Source organism: Cyanistes caeruleus, unplaced genomic scaffold (genome assembly GCF_971803275.1).
Source record: "Cyanistes caeruleus unplaced genomic scaffold, bCyaCae1.hap1.1 HAP1_SUPER_29, whole genome shotgun sequence".
NCBI classification, from domain to species: domain Eukaryota; kingdom Metazoa; phylum Chordata; class Aves; order Passeriformes; family Paridae; genus Cyanistes; species Cyanistes caeruleus.
In genome coordinates, this window is record NW_028256297.1 from 407,561 (window position 1) to 430,470 (window position 22,910).

At 47.4% G+C, this 22,910-nt stretch overlaps 1 protein-coding gene and 1 pseudogene across 3 annotated transcripts; one reads left to right on the forward strand and one right to left on the reverse strand.

Moving 5' to 3' along the window:
* The first annotated feature begins 5,941 nt into the window (after positions 1 to 5,941).
* LOC147645196 (serine/threonine-protein kinase pim-1-like) lies at positions 5,942 to 10,941 on the forward strand. 3 transcript variants are annotated; one of them, XM_086874964.1, is made up of 6 exons: positions 5,942 to 8,519; positions 8,643 to 8,863; positions 9,150 to 9,207; positions 9,517 to 9,883; positions 10,279 to 10,384; positions 10,754 to 10,941. In XM_086874964.1, exons 2-6 carry the CDS (start codon positions 8,733 to 8,735, stop codon positions 10,908 to 10,910), a joined length of 819 nt encoding a protein of 272 aa, XP_086731090.1. In that variant the 5' UTR covers positions 5,942 to 8,519; positions 8,643 to 8,732; the 3' UTR covers positions 10,911 to 10,941. The 3 variants fall into 3 exon arrangements, with proteins under 3 accessions (XP_086731090.1, XP_086731091.1, XP_086731089.1); XM_086874965.1 differs by lacking the exon at positions 10,279 to 10,384; XM_086874963.1 differs by lacking the exon at positions 10,754 to 10,941 and having other exon boundaries at positions 9,517 to 10,324.
* A 5,276-nt stretch (positions 10,942 to 16,217) lies between these two features.
* Positions 16,218 to 16,336, reverse strand: LOC147645197 (5S ribosomal RNA; annotated as a pseudogene).
* Between the last annotated feature and the right edge of the window lie 6,574 nt (positions 16,337 to 22,910).

Consider the following 22,910-nt stretch of genomic DNA (forward strand, 5'->3'; position numbering starts at 1 on the left):
CAAAACCTTACCAAGTTCCAGGAAATATCCTACAAATTCTCCTCCAATTTCCACAAAATTCCAGAAAAATTCCTCAAAATTCTTCAAGTCTTTTCAAAATTTCAGGAAACTCTACAACATCCCAAAAAAATCCCACAAACTTCCAGAAACATTCACAGAATTCTATAAATTTTCTCAAGATCCCACAAAATTGCAGAAAAATCTCACAAAATTTATGAAAAATCCCACAAAATTCCTGAAATCTTCTCAAAACCCTACTAAATTCCAGAAAGATTCCACAAAATCTCCACAAAAGTCCACAAAATCTAAGAAAAATACCTCAAAATCCTTCAAGTCTTCTCAAAATCCCATAAAATTCCAGGAAAATCCACAAAATTCAAGAAAAAATCCCACAAAATTCAAGAAGAATCCCACAAAATTCCTCAAATCTATTCAAAACTCAACCAAATTCCAGAAACATCCCAGAGAATCTCAACAATTGTCTACAAAATTCACGAAAAACCCCACAAAATTTCCCAAATCCTGTAAATGTCCCACACATTTCCAGAAAAACCCACAAAATTCTTGTAAAGCCCCATAAAATTCCAGAAAAATCCCACAAAATTCCCTAAAGCTTCTCAAAAGTTTACCAAATTCCAGACACATCCCATAAAATCTCCACGAAATTCCACTAAATATAAGAAAAATCCCTCAAAATTCTTCAAGTCTTTTCAAAATCCTACAAAATTGAAAAAAAATTCCACAACGTCCCAAAAAAAATCCCACAAAATTCAAGAAACATCCCACAAAATTCCAGAAGAATCCACAAAATAAATAAATATTCTCACAACCCTACCAAATTCCAGAAACATCTCACAAAATCTCCTCCAATTTCCACCAAATTCCAGAAATATTCCACAAAATTCTTCAACTCTCCTCCAAATCCCACAAAATCCCACAAAATTCCACAAAAATCTACAAAATTCCAGTAAAATCTGATGAAATTGTTGGCATTCAGGAACACTCATAATCACAGAATGATTATATGCAGGTGCTTTATTAAGGGATCTGGGTGTCAGGGGTACACAGACCCAAATCTGACCCATCTTGGCTTTGAGCTGAACATGTTTTATACTCTCTTGTTGTATAATTTACATATCAATTATTAAACTTCCCCTTCTTACCCTCATTACCTAACCCAAATTGCCAGTTTACACCAAAATGCACCTCAGTGCTGCTGCTGGTGTCTGGTCATGTGTCCCCTGTGCACAAAACAGCCCCACCAGCAAACAACTACCTCATCCCCAATACCCGTTCCTCACTTGTAGTTATTTTTTTTAGAAAGAGGGGGAAGACAGGAGAGGAAGGGGAAAAAGTAAATAGTACCCCCCAAAAAAAGAGCTAATCTTTTATGCTTTGTTATAGAAAATGGAGAGCTAAACCATCCTTGAGTTCCTGACGTTCCTGACCATCTGGATACTCCTGAAAACGTCAGCTGTGGATGCCTGGGTAGTAGCACAGCCCCAGGAGAACGTGTGGATCACCCTGGCAAAGACTCTAAACAAGACCACATGTGCTTGTCCATGGGCAGCGCCACCAACCCTCTGTCACCCTCCCTGCCCCAGTGAAGGCATCCACGCCCGCATCCAGAGACTCCAACACGCGCTCCAGGAACTCCAGACTGAAAAGGAGCCCCAGTGGTTTGAAGACCTTTTTGGGAGCTGGGGACTCAAAGGATGGGTTGCCTCCCTCCTCAAAAACAGTTTTTGGGTTTTCCTAATTATTATTATTATTTTCCTATGTATGTGTTCATGTTTTAAGAAGTTATTAGCCAAATCTCTGGGAGATGCCTTTTTAAGAAGTAAAGAAGGGGCAGTTCTGGGCGCCAGGAAACCGGCTAATTCAAACATCCTGGCCCTCCCTTGGAGGCAAGGCACTTTTCTGTAAGAGAGAGAAAAGTATCACTGCCAGCAATCTTTCAGTTAGTTATGTTAAACCGTTACACTCCATTGGTGTTCTCCCCTGCCATCCCACCCCGATACCTGTATCCCAGTTTTCCCCCCGCCCCTCTCCTCCCCTATAAATACCCCAGTTTTTCCCCTGTTCCAGAGAGCTGCTGTCACTGGCTCCCTTCGCCGAGGGCCCAGCTGTAATAAAGGCCAGTTCTCTGCGGAACGCCACACAGCGCTCTGCTCTCTCCCTCCGTGTCGCCTGCACGCTGCCGCTGAGCTGAGCTGAGCTGAAATCACTCGCCGGGCAGAGGACGTGTCTGTGCCCCAGGCAGTCCAACCGCGGAGCTCTTTTCCGGGAGTTGCGGCACCCCTGCCACCTCCACCGCCGCGACAACCTATGAGAAAGCACAGCTGGGTTCTGCTCAGGCCATTTCAAACTACCTGGGGTGTTTGGGACTTGCCCTTGCAAAGGCAGCATCTCAGGAAAAGTCCAAGTTTCTCTTCATGGACTCCCAGGATGTGTTGGCTTGGAAGGGACCTTAAAGCTCCTCTAGTTCCAACTCTCAGCACACTCAGGACACCTTCCCCTAGACCAGCTTGCTCCAAGATCTTGGCCTTGAACCCTTCCAAGGGTCAGACAATCACAGCTTCTCTGCAACCTGGTCTATTCCTCCCACATCTAAAATCATACCAAACTTAGCAGCCTCAGAGATCGATTTCTGTCAAATAGCTACATTTTTCTAGGAAAGAAATATGGCAAAACTTGTTTGCATCTGACTTTGCAAAATCAACACGAGCTCTTCAGAAAGGGCTGCCGCCCAACCACTTTTCTTATTTTTGCCCATTTGGTGGAACATTTGCACTCTGTTGTTGGTTGGAGCAGTATTTTAATGTATCTGGCTGAGGCTGCTTCAAATAGTCCAGCGAGATACCAGGGTGTGAGAGGTGGAAACCTGAGCTCTTACACATCCAGTACTTCTGTTGTTGGAAGTCTTCAATCCCACCTCTCTGCTGGGATGAAATAGGTGCTACTCATCCAATTTCTAAAGTATCGTGCATCAAGCTGACACAATTTGAAGACTTCAAAATAAAAAAGCCAATTGAAACAAACCTCTGCTCCTTTCCATTTTCTCTGTTCCACAGTTTAGGACAGAAGACAGGAGAGAAAGATTGTTTTGGGAACAATGTTTTCAGGACTCTACAAAGAATATCAAAACCGCTCTGCCACACTCTCAGCTGCTGCAGCCCCAAAAAGCACTGGCTCTCTTTGCTCACAGACTCACAATTGTGGTGGCATTTCTACCACACCACAGGACAGCGATGTTTTTCCTTTTCTCCTGGAAATACCTACAGCACTTCTGGGTAGCAAGGCAAACATGAGCCTCTTTTAATGACCCTTGAAATTGGACATGTGAAATGAGGTACACAAAGCCAAAGGCCAGCTAAACCTGGCATCTCTGAATGGGTCTTCACATTCTTCCCAGGAAGATGAATGAGAACCACTATTTTGGCAGGGAAACTGCATCAGCTGGCAATTTGCTGTAGAAAATGTGCTTTCTACTCCTCTCACAGCCAAAACTCCTACCCATTTCTTGGAAGTCCTTCTTAGATGAGGACCATGTTCAACTGAGTGACAGTGAAGCCAAATGGCAATCCAGCAATCAACTGTCCTGTACACAATCTCCTCCATCCACGTGGAAGGTTACTCACGGGCACACAGGAGGAAGGAAGAAACCCAAATGCATCATTGGACATAAAGTCAGACGTGTTGAGGGATGAAGAAATCTTGCAGAGATATGGAAAGCTGCCCTGAAAACCCAGTTCAGGAAGTGCCTGAGCTGTTTTGTGCTTCTAGGCCTGAAGATGCTCAGGATCTTTCCCAGATGCTCAGCAGGCAGTAGGATTGTGCCTGAATCTGGCTCTGGAAATGCCAGTGCCTCAGCTGAGAGCTGTGGCAATGATTTCCATTGCATGGAGAGGGGCCACAGTCCTGCAAGAGTCTTTCAGCAGAGCAAACAGCAGCCTGGAGGGTGGGCAGTGCTGCATCTGTACCACTGCATGCTCATCCTTCACCACAATGCAGAGCTGCCCCCAAAGCTGCCATGGATCACTTTTTCTATTTCTCCTGTTGCATATATTTTGGAGAAGTTGTTCCAGGTGGCTTTGGATGGTGATCCTGTAGGAAGCAGCCATGCGCCTGCTGTGATATCCTCACAACTAATCCTAACTTCTCATTGCCTTTGCTTTTATTTGGGTTTTTATTGATTTGTTTGGTTGGTTTCTTTGGGGAATATTCTGGGGGAAGATTGCTCAGCTTGGAACAAGATGGTCTTTAGAGTCCCTTCCAAGCCCAGTCACCCAGGGATTCCATCATTCTAGCATCCCCCTTGTCCACTTCAGCCTGGGCCTGGGCTCCTGGCAGTGATGTCACAGCGCACGCTCCAGCTAGAACTTCCAGCATCCAGCAATGGCCACAACACAATCCTTGGCTCGTTGTGTCAGCACGCTCTTCACCCTGCTCCAAGGCTACCCGTCACCTTGCTTCTCACCTGCTCCCTCATACCCCCAGCAGTCCCCAAAGCTTCCCATTTCCTGGATTTTACTATCCATCCCTGCAAGATGTCTGCATTTGTTCCAAAGAAGGTATGGCACTATTCCATAGATTAGGACACCCCGCAACTGCCTGGGTGGGCTGGAGCTGTGTGGGATAGTGTGGGAAAGGGACCCCACTTGGAGATTTTGCTACCTCTGCAGGCTGTCACAGACAGAGAGGAGGAGATGGAGCTGGATGCACTGATCAATACAGAAGAGAAAATGGAAGTGGACAGAGAGGAGACTCGAGAGGAAGAGATGGAGGTAGATGTGAAAGAGATTGAGGAAGAGATGGAGGTGGATACAGATTGATAGAGAAGAAGACATGGAAGTGGAGAGAGAGGAGACCAGAGAGGAAGAAATGGAGGTGGAAAGGGAAGAACACGTTGAGGAGATGGATGTGGATGTAAAAGATGAGGAGGAGGACATGGTCTTGGGATGAAGACCGATGCCAGCAGCCTAACAGGCAGGTGCTCCCCACGGGCAGAGTGGGTCCCCTGCTGCCAGGCTGGGGCTGGGCTGGGCACTCCCTGCTCAGGGACATGCTAGCCCATGCACTGGATTCTGGTGGCCATCCCTGGCCTGGCCTGGGCTTGCTTTGGGCCACACAAGCCCTGTTCCAGTGCCTGGGCCACAGCCCCCAGCCCCAGCCAGGCTCACTTCTGGCAGCAGAGTCCCACTGTGCCAGTGTCCCAGCCTGGCAGCACATGGAACACCCCTCCATGCCTGACTGCACTGACCGTGCTACTTGTTTTTCTTCCAGGACTGAGGCACATCCTGGATGGAGATGCACCCATCTGTATATACGTTTTAGAGTTGTTGTCTTCACAAGAGAGGTTTTAGAGTTTGCTTAAGTTTTCTGTAAATATGTTTCATATTGTTTTGTTAGGTATGTTCTTAGGTAAATAGATTCTATACTTTGTTGTTGTTGTTGTTGTTGTTACAAATATTCTGACAATGTAAATATGTTGTGTAGTTCATTCTTGTTCCTTTTCTTCTACAAATAAACATTCTTTGTTTTTCACACCCCAGTTCTCTTTGCATTTGCTTCGGGCACATTTGCAAAGTTGTGCTTTCCACTCGCTCCAGGTTCCCAGGGCTGGATGTCCCGGAGGGAGCTGGCACAGCCAGCCCAGGAGTGGGCTCCCTGTGCACAGGGGGTCCCACTGACAGAGCTCACCCTCTCCTTGCAGTTTCTCTGGACACACTTGGGAGCTGGAGGGTTTGGGGCTGGGCTATGCAGGCTGCAGTGTGTGGAGCTTTCCCCAGCCACCGTTCGGGGTGTGTGTCTCCCTTTTCCCCAGCAATTTCCTTCTGTCTTCTCCTTCCCGACGATTCCCCTCAGCAGGGCTGAGCCTTTTGCCGCCCTTTTTCCCCTCAGCGCTGGCCCCGCCCCCCCGCTCAGGCCTCGCCCCCTCGGCTCGGAGCGGCTCCCCGCCCTCCGCTCCCTAATGAGCGCCGTTCCTTCCTCCCTCATTAAAACCTCGCTAATTAATGCCCTGGCGGGCAGGAGCAGGGCTTTGCAGGAGCTCTGTGGGATAGCCTGGCTGCGTGGGGCAGGGCAGAGATGCCCGCTCTAGGCCCTCTCCTTTCAGGGCAGGGATCCAGGGCACCGTGAGCTCCCCCAGAAAAATGCTCCGTCCCGGCCCACAGCTACACGAAAGGGAGAGGAGGAAAGCAGGGTGCCAGAGACACAGCAGCCCTCAAGAGTTCCCCAGCTGTGTGTTCTGCCCCCTCCCCACCTCTTCCAGCTCCATGCCATGTTGAGAAGAGCTCAGAAAGAGCAGGAAAACAGAAACAAGCTCCACAGCGAATTCCTGGAAGAAAAATCCATGGATGGCCAGGAGGCTGCTGTGGCTCCTTCCTGAAAATCGGGGCTGTTTGGAACATGGCACAGGGTGTCCCAGGACTTAGAGCTGGACCCTGAACCCTCCTGGATCTCCTTGGCACCCCTCCCAGGCAAGGACGGTCCTGGATATCCTCCTGGATCTGCCCCAGGAAGGTCCCCGCTCCCTGGGGCAGGACAGGACGGGTAGAGGACAAGGAATGAAGGTCAGAAGAATACAGAGATGCTTCTTCTTGTCACTGTAGCAAGAAATTTGGTTCAGTGAAAGCTCAGCTGGAGATGAAGGTGGCCAAAAATGTGAGGCAGAATAAAAGTTGACTTGTTAAATACATTTATAAAAACAATTATAGAAATTACATTATCCCCTTCCAGGATGTGGATGGTCACTTGACAAACAGGGACACAGACACCATACAGGTTTTCTAATGCATTCTTTGCATCTCTCTTTGCATCTCATCCATCCTTTCCCAGTGGAAAACATGCATTATACCAAGGGACACTGCAAAGTCCTTGAAAGGGGCAAACCCTGCTCAGCAGAAACCAAACCACCCCTGACTGAACCACAGCATCCCTGTCTTGAATCCAAACGCAGCATGTGCCAGCTATTGGGAAGAGAGGAACCCTATGGCAGTCAAAACCAGAGCAGTGGGACAAGAATGAGCGCCCTTTGGAATATCCTGATTGATTTACAACAGAGGCTCTGCAGAAGTTGGTGAGCTGCTAAGAAAAAGTCTTGCAGTCCTCGCCAGCCATTTCAGGAGAGCTCCCCAAAGACAGAAGAATTTCACCTCCCTTTGTCTCTGGGGGATCTTCTCCAGCACAGAGTAGTGGTTGTTTGAAGTTGGTGCCACTGCAGTGTCCTGGGAGCTGGGGCTTGACACAGGTGGCAGCAGCACTCTTCCTGATGTGCTGCCACTTGCTCCAGGGAAGGATTCATTGCAAGGGACTGAGCTCCGGTTCTTATTTCCAGGCTTTTTGCGGCCATGTTCATCTTCAGGGATGAGCCGGTTGTGTTATCCCTGAATTGGGTGGTGCCATGATGTCACAAAGGGGCTGAGCGCTGGGGTGATGCAGGGCCGTGATGTCACACAGCTGTGCTGGCCACAGCACAGTGACATCACCACGCCAGCCCTATATAAACCGGGCCAGCCCCCGCAGCTGCCAGTGCAGTCGCCATGGGCCGTAGCCATGTGTGACGGTGGCGTCCTGATGCCTGCACTTGTCCTGCTGCTGGCCACTGTGGCTGTCTGGTGGGCCGTTGGCTACTGGCAACCATGGAGGCGGCAGATGAGGAAGCGCCCCAGGGTTAGGCCCAGAGGCCCATGGAGGAACCGAGCAGCCCTTGCAGCTCCCAGGTTCTCCAGGCCTCGGGCGACCCCTCGCAGGGGGCCAGGTGCTCCCGCAAGCCCTCTGGAGAGCTCCTGCAGCTGCGGTCCCTGCATGGCAGTGGCCCAAGAGCTGCAGGAAGTGATGATCCGGCACTGGGCACACAATGGGACATCTGTGCCGCTCTACTTTGGAATGTGGCAGGCGTTGTGGAAAGAACTGGAGAAGCTGATGAAGCGAGGCCACCTGCCCTGCTGTGGCTTGCCCAGCTTCTCCAGAAGCCACCATCCCTTCAGGAGGCTGCTCCCAGCAAGATTCACCATCCCTGGGAGAGCCTCAGCCCTTACAAGGATGACACAGCAGAGAAGACCCGCCACCCATGCAAGAAGCTTAGGTTGTCAGAGAATGTCCATGGTGCCAGGAGCCTCCGCTATCTCTGACAGCCTCCATCCCTCAGAGAGGCTCAGCCAGACCTGTCAGCCTGCAGAAGGTGCAGAGCCCAGGGACAGATTTCCCAGCACCCTTGGACCCTTGGACCTCAACAGCACGGGCACTGACATGGGCCAGGGTAAGCCCACAGGTCCAAGTGAGAGCCCAGCCTGATCCAGGGGAGGCATCTCAGGAGAAGGTGGTAGTGCAGCAAATGTCCTGGAGCCAGCAGCTGCCGGACCACAGCTCCCAGGACACGGTACTGGACGTCACAGCTGGTAACAGCCCATGCCTGGTGGAGGAGACAATTCCTGAGGGACCAGAGAGTTTCCTCCATCTCCAGGAAGCTGCTCCCATACAGCCACCGACTACCAACAAGGTTTCCATACCAGCAGGTGAGACCTGAGGAGCTGTCTGAGGCTCCCATGAAGCCAGGGCTCCTGAGAGCAGCCGAGTCACTGGCTGTTTGCAGAAGCCCCTGATGCCACGGCCTCAAACAACCCCACTCTGCTTTGCAGCTGCTCCTGGGACCCCCCTGTGCGAAGCCTCGGGCTGTAGCCCCGGCTGTCCACAAGAGCAGAGTCCAGCCCAGGACACCGGGGACAGTGATGGTGCCACCCTGCCCCGCTCCACTCGGGCTCCTGCAGCCGCCTCTGCACCTGCCCTGGCCCAGCTCTGCCGCTCGCCAGCCCGACGGCTGCAAGGCGGTGGCCACTGCCCGGCACACAGCAGGAAGCAGGTGAGAGCAAGGGGTCCGGCGCTGGCTGGGGCCGCTGCACTGTCGGGCACTCAGGGGGTTCCTGGGCACAAGGCTGATGGCTCGGTCTTGGCCGCAGGGCACAAGAAGGAGGTGTGGGAGCTGTACCAGCTGGGCCCACATCTGGGGAGCAGTGGCTTTGGCACTGTTTTCTCAGGGACCCGCCTCTCGGACGGGGGCCCGGTAAGTGGCCAGGACGGCCAGGCGCGGCAGGAGGGCTGGGGGTGGCACGGGGCAAGGCTTGAGCTCAGCCCCCCTCTCTCCACAGCTTGCAGGTGGCCATCAAGTGCGTGGCCCAGGACACGGTCCTGCAGTGGGACGAGCTGGTGAGTGAGTGGGGACAGCGGGACAGAGCGGGCTGTGGTAAGCAGGGATAAGGCCGGGGCCAAGGGCGGTACATGGCCACAGGCAGCGGGTGTGGGTTCAGCGTGCGAGGCCCAGCACAGTGGGCCCGGGGATGCCAAACAGCAGTGGTGGGTCCAGGCAGGGGCCACCTCCCAATCAGCCCCCGGGTGGGAGGAATGCCAAGCAGCAGGGAGGCTGCCCAAAGCAGAACTGGGGCATCCCAGGCAGGGGCATTGCAGCCACAGGGCAGCATCAGGCCCTGTGATGGAGGCATAGTCTCGTCCTCACAGCCCGATGGCACCTGTGTTCTGCTGGAGATCGTGCTGATGGAGAAGGTGGGCTCTGGCTGCCACAGAATCATCCAGCTCCTCGACTGGTTCGAGCTGCCTGACAGCTTCGTGCTGGTTCTGGAGCATCCGGAGCAATCTCGGGATCTCTTGCACGTCCTGCTGGAGCAAGAGTTCCTGAGCGAGGAGGCGGCGCGCTGGCTTTTCTGGCAGGTGCTGGAGGCCGTATGGCACTGCACCGCCTGCGGCATCCTGCACTGGGACATCAAGCCAGAGAACCTCCTTGTGAACCCGGAGACTGGCGACCTGAAGCTCATCGACTTTGGTTGCGGCACCTTCCTCCAGGAGTGGGCCTACACACAGTTTGCCAGTGAGTCCAGAGCGCGGGCCCTGCTCCCAGTGCCAGGCACTGCACGGCCCCATTCCCTCCTGGGCCGTGGGGTGCGGCATTCAGCCGGCTGCCCTGTGGCACGGGGCAGGTGCTGTGCCCGAGGAGCTGGCTGCCAGCCCTGCCGACAGCAAGGGGCTGCAAAAGCCGGGCCCCAGCTCCTCGGCTTGACAAGCCCGCAAGGCCTTGGGCTGCTCCGCTGGCCTTGTCAGCCTTGCAGAATGGTTTCTTGGCTTTGGCCCATTGTCAGGGGGAGGCAGGCAGGCCTTGGGGGGAAGTTGTGGCCATGGCTGCAGCCCCTGACTCTGGCAGGAGACTGGTGCCAGGCTCTAGAAAGCAGCAGCCTGCGCCTGAGCAGCACAGCCCGTCTCCCCTAGGAACACGCACGTACTGCCCGCCCCAGTGGATCGGCCTTCACTGCTACCACGGCGATGGGGCGACCATCTGGTCCCTGGGCGTGCTGCTGTTTGAGATGGTGTGCGGGTGCTTGCCCTTTGAGAACGAGCGTGACATCGTGTTGGGGCAGCTCTTCTTCCCGCAGGAGGTCTCTCCAGGTTGGTACGCGGCCTGAAGCAGGCAGGCTTTCGCAGGTGGCACCGTGCAGCCCAGCCCGGCCCTCCCGCAGCTGCGCGAGACGTCCATGTGCCCTCAAGGGCCGGCTGCAGCAGGTGGCCCGTGGCAGGCTGGGTGTGGCACGCTTGGCTGAAGGAGGGGACACTTGTCCTGCCGTGCCGCTCTCCCGCCAAGGGCAGCTCCGAGCACACACAGCGTGGCCCGGCTTCTGCAGGTGTCGGGAGCAGCTGGGCAGGAGCCTTCTGCAAGTGAGCGCCGCTTTCTGCCTTCTCTCCCCAGAGTGCCAACATCTGATCCGCTGCTGTTTGTCCAAGCACCCCATGGATCGGCCAGTGCTGCAGCAGATCTTCTACCACCCTTGGGTGTTGGGCAGCCATTTCTGATGCCTTGCCGCAGCCTCTGCAGGACCCAGTTCCCGTGTCCCACGCAGGACTGAGGGCCCAGGAAATAAAACAACCCGAAACCCAGTGCAGGCTGGCAAGTCTGGTCCTTGTTAGCAACTTCAGCTAAGGGAACCTCTTGGCAAAAGGGGTAATCACAGCGTTCCCTTCAGCCTTTGTCAAGCTTTTGATGCCTTTCCTCCGGGTTGTCCCTCAAAATCAGAGGGGGGTGGAGCCTTCACCAGTCCCCTCAAATCGGTGGGAGGCAGAGACTACTCCCAGGCCCCTCAAAACTCGAGGAGCATGGAGAGGATCCTTGGGCCCACAACGCTAAAGGGAGATAAATACCCGGCCCCCCCAGAATAAGAGATGGATGGAGCCCACAGCGGCCCCCGAGTGCGAGTGGGAAGGGGAGACTGCCAGCCCCCCTAAAGAGGAGGGGAATTTTGCCTGTGCCAGCCCCGCAAATTGCAAGGGGACAGAGAACAGCCCTGGCCTGGCAAAGGGCAAAGAGCGGCCGGGGCCTGCCAGGATGGTGACAACACTGGCACCCCCCAAATCAGAGGGGGACAAAGAGCCCGCACAGGCTTCCCAGGAGGAGAAAGGGGGCAGCAAATATCCCCTGTCCTCCTAAGTCGGAGGGGCACAGACACAATGCCCACCCACCCTCCCCCATAGCGGAGGGGGACAGACACAAAAGGCCCCACAAAAAGAGCGTGGGCAACCAAGAGCACTGCCGGCCCCACAAAGGTAAGGAGGATGGAGAAACTCCCCATCTGTCTTTGTTTTGGAAGACAGGTGTCTGCTAGGGAGGGCAGGGGCCTCCCCTGGAATGAAAATGTAGACCCCCTCCCTCTGAATCATTATAATTTGTAACTCAAGGGGCTCTCAGACAGAGATCTGGGGATAGGAATAACATTTCTTTACTAGTGTGTATAACGAGGCAAACAAACAACAATAACTACAGTTTTGACAACAAAACAGAACCAGGGACCCCAGGACAGCCTTCTTGGCCGGGATGGGAAAGGATGGAGGAGAGGCTTTGCTTCACAAAACCCCTCGGGTTGGCAGTCAGTCCTGGTGCTCCTGCAGGGCTCTGAGGAACACTCAGCTGGAACAGCAGGGATGAGCTGAGATCCTGGGCCGGTGGCTGAGGTGGATCAGCAGCTCCGCGGCGGTGGCTGGCACTGCCACACGTCCCGGCAGGACAGGGGGTGTGAAGCCACCAACGAAAAGGGAAGAAGGAGAAGAAGAAGCAGCAGCTCCGTCTGGGTGATGGCGAGTTCCCTTCTCTCTGCAGCAACAGCTCCCAGCAAAGTGTCCTTCTCTGAAGCTGAAGAAGCCGCCAAACTGTGCCCACCTTCCCCTTTTCCTGCCTCCTTCCCTCCTGGGCCCAGCCGAACTCTTTGTGTTTCTCAAGTACCACCCGCAGTCAGGTTTTCCCCACAACTAATGGGTAAAATTCCACAGGTGAGCCAGAACTAAAAGAAGGACACCTAACCCACAACAGCTTCTCATCTCCATCTCTTTGCACTCCAAAAGCCAGGAGGGATCAATCTCTCACCTCAAAACAACTCAATCCCACTGGAAACAGCTCCAATATACCACAAAAGGGCTCAATCCCAACTCAAAAGGGCTTGTTCCTCCTCAGAAAATCTCAATCCCACACCAAAATTACTCAGCTCCACCGCCGCCAAGTGAGATGGAGTTGGAAGGTGTTCTGGTTTAGGGCAAATTTGGAAGAAAACCACTGAATGGGGTCCCTCTAAAAAGCAAATTAAAGTTGCCCCTTCCCTGAATATTTTAGGAAAAATATTTTCTTGGAGAAAAATGGAAAAACACAGTTTATTTAATAATCAAAGCATCTACAAGCATGAGCAAGATGAATAATATTAAAGAATAAATCCTCTGGCTGTTTGAAGAGGTGGCAAATCCAGAAAAGTTCTTTCCATGGGGTGTAGTGTTGGAGTCTAGAAATACAGGGACATTTCTCTGTCTATATAATTTTTTAAAAAATACATCAATCATATATAATATTGATAAAAAGGCTTCCAAATATCCCTGAGCAAGCCAGAGTTTGTAAGAGATTAGATAGAAAGTAGAAAAATGTTTCTTTTAACACAGAGGTGAAAGTATAGATTTTAAAAGGTTTGCACACGTGGAGTAAAGACGGAGGAAAAAGGGTGTAGTTTTTAATCCTTCTTCCTTCTTCTCCATGCTTCTGCAGTTTTTAGAAGCACAAAGAATGATTGGTTTAGAGTTAGTCGCACTTTTAATTACGTGATTAGATGTAGAAAACTTATTTGTTAAGATATTATAACAATACACTTGTCTGTAGTTAATAGGGTAAAAATTGGTATAAAGGTGAAAAGACCGCGTGGTTTGGGGCCATTTTGTATCATCAGAACGAAATGAGCCAAGCTGTGGTGATTTAGGCTTGTGCAGCTAGTCTGGATAGACCTGCCAAGTGTTTGTAAGGATCCTTCAATAAACACGAGAAACCAGAATCTAATGAGCCTGGGAGTTTTCTTCAAATAATAAGGACTCAGATAAGTGGGACTCCCCATGAGGAAAGATCCCAAAAGAATTCAGCCCAAAGGAAGCTGAGAGAGAGACTGGAGAAAAGTTACATAAATGTGTAATGATGTTCTAAAAATTGGATAGACAGATAGTGACAACAAATTATTTACTTCCTAATACTAGGTTTGTGTGGCATTTTTCCACAGGAGAGGTTCTATTGATTAAAAATTCATTGTAGATGACTGAGAAAGCATGTCACATGTTCCACTTAGAAAAAAATGTTTTCATATAAGGGTCTGATTGTATATTGCATCTCGTAACAGTTTGGCACAGACTTCTATTTCATGGAAATAGATGGATTCATGGTTTTTCTATATCTATCGAAGTTTTTAGGTAACAGTCAGGTAACTGATGACAACCTCTAGGAAAGTAATATTTATGTAGAAACACTCCAAAGACAGCTTGGCAAAAAGTTGATAATTACTGAATTTGTGGTGGAAACCAATAAAGGAGTCTAGGTTTCCAGTCAAGATAACTTTTGCATCCGTGTATGTCAGATATGTCATGATAACATGGCATAATCATTTAGAAAGTCTTTTTCAAGGCAGCCAGTTAAAAGGTTGGTTTCTATATAGCAGGGCTATACTCCTGTTTATTGTTCTATAAAATCTGGTACAGTTGAGAATAGTGACAACATGGTTATTCTAATGGGAAAATAGAGAGATGTATAATCTTTCAAAATTTTGGTCCTTTTCTTCTAAAGCTTCAAGCATGTCCCATCATGAGGTGGCATATGGACATATAGTAGTTCTACAGAGGCACTGCAGAATACTATGAGGCTCTTTGTCAGTAGGCTCATTCTGCTGTGGAATCTGTGGAGAAAGTCTCTTGTTCTCTGTGGAAAGCTTCTTTTTAGACTAGTGTCAGACTCAGGTATACAGTCCTTGTGGTTTATGATCAAAACTGTGTCTTTTGCTGTTTCTGGCTTAACCACTACTTGGGTGTTGAATCTGAAGCACTTCTCTCAGTGACAGTTTTTCACTGGTATTTATTGTTGGTTATTACAAAGCCAAATCTAAGACAATCAGTATCACAGTTGAAGGTGCAATCTAGCCTGATACAAGATTTTTAAACCTATGCTTTTATGATACTGGTCATCTCCTGGCATTTGTGATATGAAACAACAGCAGTGGAAATGCCTTAAAAATACCTTTTTTAAAAGAAAGTGATGAAAAACACTACTCTCATTCTTTTTCTAACAGTAATTATTCCTGTTTCTTAGGTCAGAAACACTCATCTCTGCCAAGGACAGAACTGATTATCTCGTTTAGGCTGCTAAGCTTGTAGAATAAAGAGAATGTGAATAAGATATCCAATGTAGAATAAGACATCTCAAAAAAAGTGGGATTACTTATGCCTATGTTGGTTTTTTTTATACAGTTGCCTACTATGTTATTGTTTTTCTTTAAAACAAAATTTTGAACTTATTTTTGGCATCATCTCCTCTTAAAGAAACTAGGACATAAATCTTCTGACTGGAGCAGAAGTACGGTACATCCAAGACAGTGATTTTGATGACAGAATAACTGCCAAGAGCATCTCCCTCTTCACACTTGTTGGAGTCTGAGATGCAGATGTGTGTCTGCCCTTGTTTCTGATACTTAGTTCTAAGATCCAGAAAAACACTGAATTTCATATAATATGAAATTCATGAGCATGTTTTCGTGGTGATACATGAGAACAACTGTTAAAGTCAGATAGAAAAAGCTAAAAGTGTGAGCATGTAGATTAGAAAGTTTTCTTAAGTCACTGGGTGAAAAAGTAGTTTGGAGAGCAGAAGAAAAGATGGAGGATTTAGGGTGTTGTCTCTTGTCCTTCTTCTTTCTTCTTCATGTTCTTCTCCTAGAGGTTTTTGGGTAATAGTAAGTGATTGGACAGAAAATGCCGTAGTGCAGCACAGAGGTGATGAGTCATTGGGTCATTAAGAAAAATAATATACGTATCTAGTGTTAATTGGGTAAAAATAGGTATAAAGATAAAAGAACTGTGTATTTCGGAGCCGTTTTGTGCATCAGACACAAAGTGTGCCACAAAGCCTTGTTTGTACCGTCAGAAGAATGAAATGTACCAGATTGCAAAGATTCACCTTGTGTAGCCAGCCTGGAGAGACCTGTTAAGTTTTGTGTTGACCTGTTAATAAAGACGAGAAACAAGATTCAAACGAGCTCGGGAGTTTTCTTCAAATCAGAACTGCGATAAACAGAGCTCCCCACGAGGGAGGATCCCAAAAGAATTCAGTCCAAAGGAGGCTGAGAAATCCAAGAATAAAAAGAAAAACACAGAAGAGATGCAGCAGAATCAGAGAAACAGAAAAAGGATTTTTTTAGAGAAAAGTTACAAGAAGCACACCAAAAGCGCTTGTGTCTGAGAGATGAGATGATTAGGTGAGACTTGCAAAGGAACATTAGGAACATGTGAGGAAAATCAAGAGTTAGGTGTGCTCGCCAGGCTAGCGCGGAGACTTGCTGGACATCTGGAGCTGTTCAGCTGTGTTATCTACCTTTGACTGATGCAAGGAGCTATTAATCATCATGCTGCCTTAATTAATAGGATTAGTCACCCATGTCTCAGGCTAGAGAGTGAAGACACAGGCAAGCAGCTTAGCAGAAGGTTCTCTAGGAACATAAAGAAGGAATCCAGGACATTGTCCTGTATTTCCTTTTAAAACAGCTCTGAGAAATCCCCAGGATACTCATGTTAGGAGAAAAGCCCTAGACGATTTAGGTGCCGAGTCTTCTGCACTTGTGCAGACTCCCGTCCAGTGGCTGGTGCGCGGCAAAAGGAGTCTACAGCACCCGGTGTTCGCCGGCGGTCTCCCATCCAAGTACTGACCGGGCCCGACCCTGCTTAGCTTCCGAGATCAGTCGGGATCGGGCGCTCTCAGGGCGGTCTGGCTGTAGGCACTGCTTCCTCTCTCAGGAGCGCCCACCTTCCTGCCGTGCCCCGCAGCCTCACCAACACAGCCCAGACACGCAGAGCACACAGCCCGGCCACCAGGGCTGCCTATGGCCACAGCGGACTCGGAGCCACAGCCAGCAACACACAGGCCACACAAAGCACAAAACCCACACCACGCCAGGCACACAAGGCACCACCAGCCACCTGTGCCCACAAGCTCCTGCCCCTCGCCATGGCTGCCCAAGGAAAACAAGGCACCTGCCAGCACCTGTGCTACTGTTCAAAGTTATTAGTCTCTGCCATATAATAGGAATAGATGGTCCAAAATTAAATGGCCTCAATGTCACCAGGAGTTCTTCACACAGTGCAGGTGTGACATTTGAAAGCAGACAGAATATTGTCCTTTTTTTCTGTGTAACTTCTGGCCACAAGTCTGTGGCCATAGGGAGATGCCACAATGTGTCATTTAAAAATCATAATTTTTAAAAGCCCAAGCAACCAACCACAGCTTCATCTTTCTTGGAGGACTTTATCAGTTTATTTAATAACAGGAGCATAATCTAACCAAGAGAACACACAACTGTCATTCCAAATACATGGGCTATGCCCCTTTCACTTGGGCTAAGGGGCTGGATTTCCATCAGTGACCACAAGCCAGTACTTTCAAAAGTGTTTGCTGCCTTTTTCTCTAAGGCATCATTTGGGATATTTTATGGCCTTTAATTAAATGCAAAAAAATGCTATCTTTTCAAATACTTTGTAAGGAACTGAAAAGACAAACTTTCCACAGCCAAACAAAAATAGTGTGTATGTCTCTAGATGCATGTATGGAGGTGGAAAAAGACAAGAGGCTAGAAGATAAGAAAAAATAGATACCGTCTGGGATTGGGGAGAGGAGAGGAGGGAGGGGCAGGAATGGGACAGTGCTCCAGGGTCTGTGGCAAACAGTAAAGAAAACTATTTAGAGGTGTCAGAGAAGTAGACGTGCCAGAAAATTAAAGGTGTCTCCAAAAACAGAACTATTTCAATTTTAAGATGGAGTATCTGTAGGCAGCTAGGTAGGGAGATGACAAGGATGGGAGTGTGAAAGAGTTAAGGATCAAAGGAATTGCTCGGGATGGATCTGTCTGTGAATAGCACCAACACAAGTTTGCTGCCATTTTAAGCACCAAGTGCTCCACTCAGCCATACTTTGAGATCAAGTTCCTGTAGAAGTATATATTTAAGCCTGTATGAGGGCATTTCTTCACACAGGAAAAATTTGAGCTATTCCTGCAAAGGCATGCAGCTCAATATTTGAGATATAGAGTGGTTCTGCAAGGAGATCTGTTTTCTTAGACTGATGGACTTGGAATACAAATATGAGTCCGATGTTTCTTGTGACACCTATGTCTGGAAGTTTACAGTAACCTTGAGGTGATGGCCCTGCTTCAAATTCATGCATTATGTCAACGAAGAACTGTGCACGGACTGGAATAGCTGCTTACCCGTATTTTCCCAGGAGACTGAGCTGTGTGAAATCATCTAAGTGTTTCATGGGGCTTTCCATTTCTGTTCCTTTTGGGAAGGCAGATTGCCTCAGTGAGCTGAGCATTGAGTCATGAAGGTCACACAACAAAAAAAGTGGAAAAAATTATTTCAGTTGGAAGAGTCCTACACCAGTCATAGAATGACAGAATCATAGAATGGCTTGGGTTGGAAGGGACTTTGAAGATCATCTAGTTCCAATCACGCTGCCACGGGCAGGGACACCTTCCTCTAGAGCAGGTTACTCCAAGCCTTGTCCAGCCTGCTCTTGAACATTTTCAGGCATGGAGCATCCACAGCTTCTCTGGGCAACCTGTTCCAGTGCCTCACCAGCCTCACCCTAAAGAATTTCTAACATTTCATCTAAATGTACTTTCTTTTGGTTTCAAGCCATTTCCCCTTATCCTATCACTACATGTCCTTTAAAAGTCTCTCCATCTTTCTTGGAGCCCCCCTTTAAGGTGCTTTAAGGTTGCCCCAGAGCCTTCTGTTCTCCAGGCTGAACAAACCAAACTCTCTCAGCTTGTCATCGTAGGAGAGGTGTTCCAGCCCTCTGATCATATCCATGGTCTCCAGCAGTCCCATGTCCTCCTTCAACTGCTTGAATCAATTCAGGGCTGAGCAAAATGTTAAGAATGTTATTCAGCTCATTGTCCAAGTACTTCTCAAACAGACAGGCTTGGAACCATCAACCATCTATTTAGAAAGCCTGTTAGGAAGTGTTTGACCCATCTCTATTGATAAAAATGCTTGCTAAACCTCATCTAGCTCAGTTTGGAACCATTCCCATCTGTCTTATCACTGGATACCGGGGAGAAGAGATCAGCACCTTGCCTTCCTCAGGTGTTTGGAGAGAGCAAAGAGTTTGCTGCTCAGCCTCATTTCCCCCAGCTGCCAGCACTGCTGGGTAATTCCCCCTTTTGACCAATTAATGATGCTGTGTTTCATTTGCCCCAGCATGACGTTCCCTGGGGGCACACTGCTGACTCCTCTTTAGCCAACATCCCCAGATCCTTTTCTGTAGGCCTGCTCTCCCCCCACTTCTGTCCAAACCTATACTTGTGTCCAGCTTAACTTTTTTTCTTAGTGTTGACCTCTACAATTCTGCATCACCAGCAGACTCTGCGGGTTATGTCCTCACATGCTTCTGCTAAATTTATTTGGCCTATCTCAGCTTTTATCTGTGTATCTACTTGTCCAAATTAGAGGATACATATGAAAATAATTCCCAGCCTTGTTTGTGTATTTATCACGGTCAAGTACATACATTGCTTTGAATTGAAGAAGTATTTCAATAGGTGAATGAAAACTACCAGCATTATACAAGGCAAGGTAGAAATGCAAACTAGAGGGAGAAGTTGGTTTTAAAGACGCAAGTGATTAGGGCCAGTCACATTGGTTAATTTTGATTTCAAGGCCACAACTTAGACCCAGTGCTTGGCATTTTCCACAGAAGCATTCAGTCTGGCTTTGATGACATTGAGTTATGAGGCATCTACTCTTCTCTTCATGTTTTCATTTACTGGCCATTCACTCCACATTAAAAAAAAAATAATAATAAGAAAGTTTGATAAGTATTTTGTCCTGAATGTTTGCATCTTTTGTACCCATAGTATTGTTTGCTGCTAGATGAAACAGTTATTTCATATCCTGTACTTTTAAACTGAGAAGGCAGTTAGAAACTATGATCAAATAACCCCTCAGTCCTCTTTTTGATAAGTACATTGATCTCTAAAAGATCTATTTAAAGATCAAAACTGGGGGGGAGAGGGCAATGATCATTTTACTTGCATGCTCCTGTAATTCCTGATGCCATGGGAAAGATATTTATTGCAACAATATGTCTGGAGCTGTACAACATATAGAGAAATATGTGCTCTCCAAATTTACTTAGATTATATCAAGGTTTTTCCTAAGACTGCATTTATCTTGCATTGCCTTGACTGTCAATACATCATTGCTTTTATGTTCTTAGAGGAGCAGGAATGAAGACACTCTGAAATGGTATTAGAATTCCAACTGGGATTTCTTCCAGTGCTGTTCAGCATAAGTAATTGAAACCGAATATTGTATTTTTATATACTCTTTAGCATTTCTTCCAAGGGGCAAATTTCTATTCACTTACTATTGTGTAGGTTATAAATGACATTCTGCATTTCTCCTGATCCATTATTTTAGCATGGGATTGAGATTTTCTGAGGTGGAACAAGCCCTTTTGAGTTGGGATTGAGCCCTTTGGGGGTAAAATGTAGCTGTTTTCCGTGGGATTGAGTTGTTTTGAGGTGACAGATCGATCCCTCCTGGCTTTTGGAGTGCAAAGAGATGGAGATGAGTGTTGTAGTTTAAGGCCTGGCGATGCGGAAGATTTTGGGATGTAACGGAAAGTTAGCAAAAACCCCTCTCTGCTAGGATAGTAAAACCTCCTGCAATTAGCCAACAGCACCTAGGTGTGACGTATGTAGATGGGAGTAACACAGCGACCCCAGGCTATAAAATGCTAAGTTTGCCTGCAATAAATCACCATATTCGTCATCCATCACATTGATGCTGTGAGATATGGACCGAGCGGCTGGAGAGTGGCTGCCGTGCTGGAGCGGGTCAGGGTGCTTATCTTGCTTTAAACCCAACATCTGGTGCTGAAACCCAGGAGAAAAAAGCGGGAAGAAGAGTGAGAAGAAATTAAAAAAGCAAGAATACCCTGAGTCAGCGGACAGCGGCCAAGAGAGCTGGACTGTTTTTGGCGTGAAGAGCCTGGGCCCAGAAGGATGATGGAGTCATTGAAAAAGATTAGATTGCAATTCAGTTGTAAACCTAATTCACTTGTTATTGCAAAGCTTTGGGTTGTTGAAGCCGTTAATTGGCTTGTAAGGTTTATCTAACCTAAGGTGTGGGACAGATGTGCTAAAATCCTTACTGAACAAATTTGGGAAATGACAAGGACCTGTTTGCTGGCTAAGCTGAAATTTGGGGTTAGAGCTTTACAGCCCCCAGACGGGAGAAGCTCAACTGAGTCAGGAGTGGGGCCGGGAGTCCCCTCAGTCCCTAAATTTTTATCTGCTCTCAGAGAAACAGCGAAGAGCAGAAGATTTTTGGAAAAAGTTAACAGAAATAGCCAGAGGTGTAGCAGAAAAAATAAGAAGAAAGCATCCCCCCAAAGACATAAAGATGGCGCAGGGAAAGAAGTTGTAGCGTGGGAAAAATATGTCTCGAACAAAGAACTAAAGCTGGCCTTGGAAGGTGGGCACAGTCGGGGGGATGGGAGAGAAAAGGAATGTGAAGAAAAAAGAGAAGCTGAAGTGAAAGAGATAAGACGCAGTGAATGGGAACAGAGGCACAGAGATTGGAATGCAGGAGAGGAGAGAGGGGGGAGCAGAAGGTGGAGGCGGAGTGGAACCAGCGGGGAGGGAACAGCCTGCCCACAGAGGTGGTAACAGGGCCTGGGCCCAAGAAAAAGGCACAGAAAACAGGAAATAACCAGCCAGTTTTAACTCCAGCCGAGGTACAAGCGGTTCACCCCCCACCCCCCCACCCCCCCCCCCCCGAGAAGAAGCGCCGAGATAATAACCAGTTTGTTACAAAGTCATGATTTATTGAGCTTTTATTGGAGTTAATTTTGTGTTTTAAGTAATTATGAGTTTATGCAGTTGGAGTTTTCGGAGTTTTTCTCAGATTTAAAAAGTAACCCAGCGCGGACGAGTTCAGGAAAACACACACGGCAGAACGCTGTTGCCATGGAAACCACCGGTGAAACAAGTAACATTGACTTCAATAAACCGGAAAGCAAAGCAATAAAACAACAAAAAACAACAAAAAGCTGGATATTTTGGAGAGGGATAAAAAAGAGAGAGTTTTAATTAGACAATTCAAAAATTAAAAGCTTTATAAATTGTATTGTTTGTAAATCAGCAAATTGCTATAATCAAGATTAAGATTTAAAAATAAGTTTCTATTGAATGAAGTGCCTTTGAAAATAGATTAAAAAGTTTAAATGTTGTATTTTTGCATCCCAAGAAACTTAAAGGATTTTTGTTTTGTTTTAGTAATTTCAAAATTATGTTAACCATGTATTGCCCATTTGCTGGGTTTTTGACAATTTTAATGAAAAAATTTTAATGTAAATCTTTTTGTTATATAAAACACATATAACTGCATATATATAAATTTGAATTTTGGATTTTAGTTTAAAAATTGGACTTGATGTTCCTGAAAAGTGCTACAAAAGCTAAATGACAACTTGCCTAATCCTGTGTTGTTGTGGCTTTTTTTTAGAGAAGCTGCACTTTAGAATTTTAGCTAATTTGAGCATATATTAAGCAAATTTTTGTTGTGAATGAGTATTTTTGGTAACATTTGCAGTTATTATGGGTCTTTTTTAAAGCTAGATAGCATAGAATTATGATGTGTTTGCTACATTTTTATAATTTTTATAGTGAATCCATGTTACCATTGGCTTGAATGTTTTTAAGTTAAGTTGTATAACTTAGATATTCTTTAAAAATTAAGTTTTGTTATTTTCTTTTGTTATAAATAATTATTGTTAAGTTTAAATTTTGTTTAATTTGAATTGTTTTATGTTTTATTGGAAACACTTGTTTAAATTGCAAAATATAGTTATTTTTCTAGACATATGAAGACGGCCACAACTGGAGCAGCTGTGGCGAAGCGCTGGTGAACACCTGCTTGTAGATGGAAGTGGATGCTGTCTGTAACACCCTTGATTTCATTGAGAGCTCTATTGGTTTTTGCAATCTTTGCAGTTTTTGTTTGTTATAGCTCTCTTATTTTTCAGTGTTTCCAGAATTTTAATAAGATGTGCCATTGCTAAGGATTAGCTGCCATAGAAGACGCTTCAAATTAAACCAACTGCTGAATTAATTAGTCTGGTACCTAAAGTTTTTAATTATTTGCTTTGTACAAATGCATTTTAACAGTTTGCTATGCTGTAAGCATCTCATAACTGTTGCTATTAAAAATCTTGTTTTAAAAATATGTTAAGAGACATCTTTCCAGTTTGAAGTCTAAGACCCTGGCCAAGTCTTAACTTTACCTGG

Bases quoted from the DNA above. Each gene is read 5' to 3' on its own strand.
- LOC147645196 (XM_086874963.1), top strand. From the start codon at position 8,733: ATGGTGCCACCCTGCCCCGCTCCACTCGGGCTCCTGCAGCCGCCTCTG. The intron at 8,864-9,149 runs GTGAGAGCAAGG...CTCTCTCCACAG, and splicing joins CGGCACACAGCAGGAAGCAG to CTTGCAGGTGGCCATCAAGT. The intron at 9,208-9,516 runs GTGAGTGAGTGG...TCGTCCTCACAG, and splicing joins TCCTGCAGTGGGACGAGCTG to CCCGATGGCACCTGTGTTCT.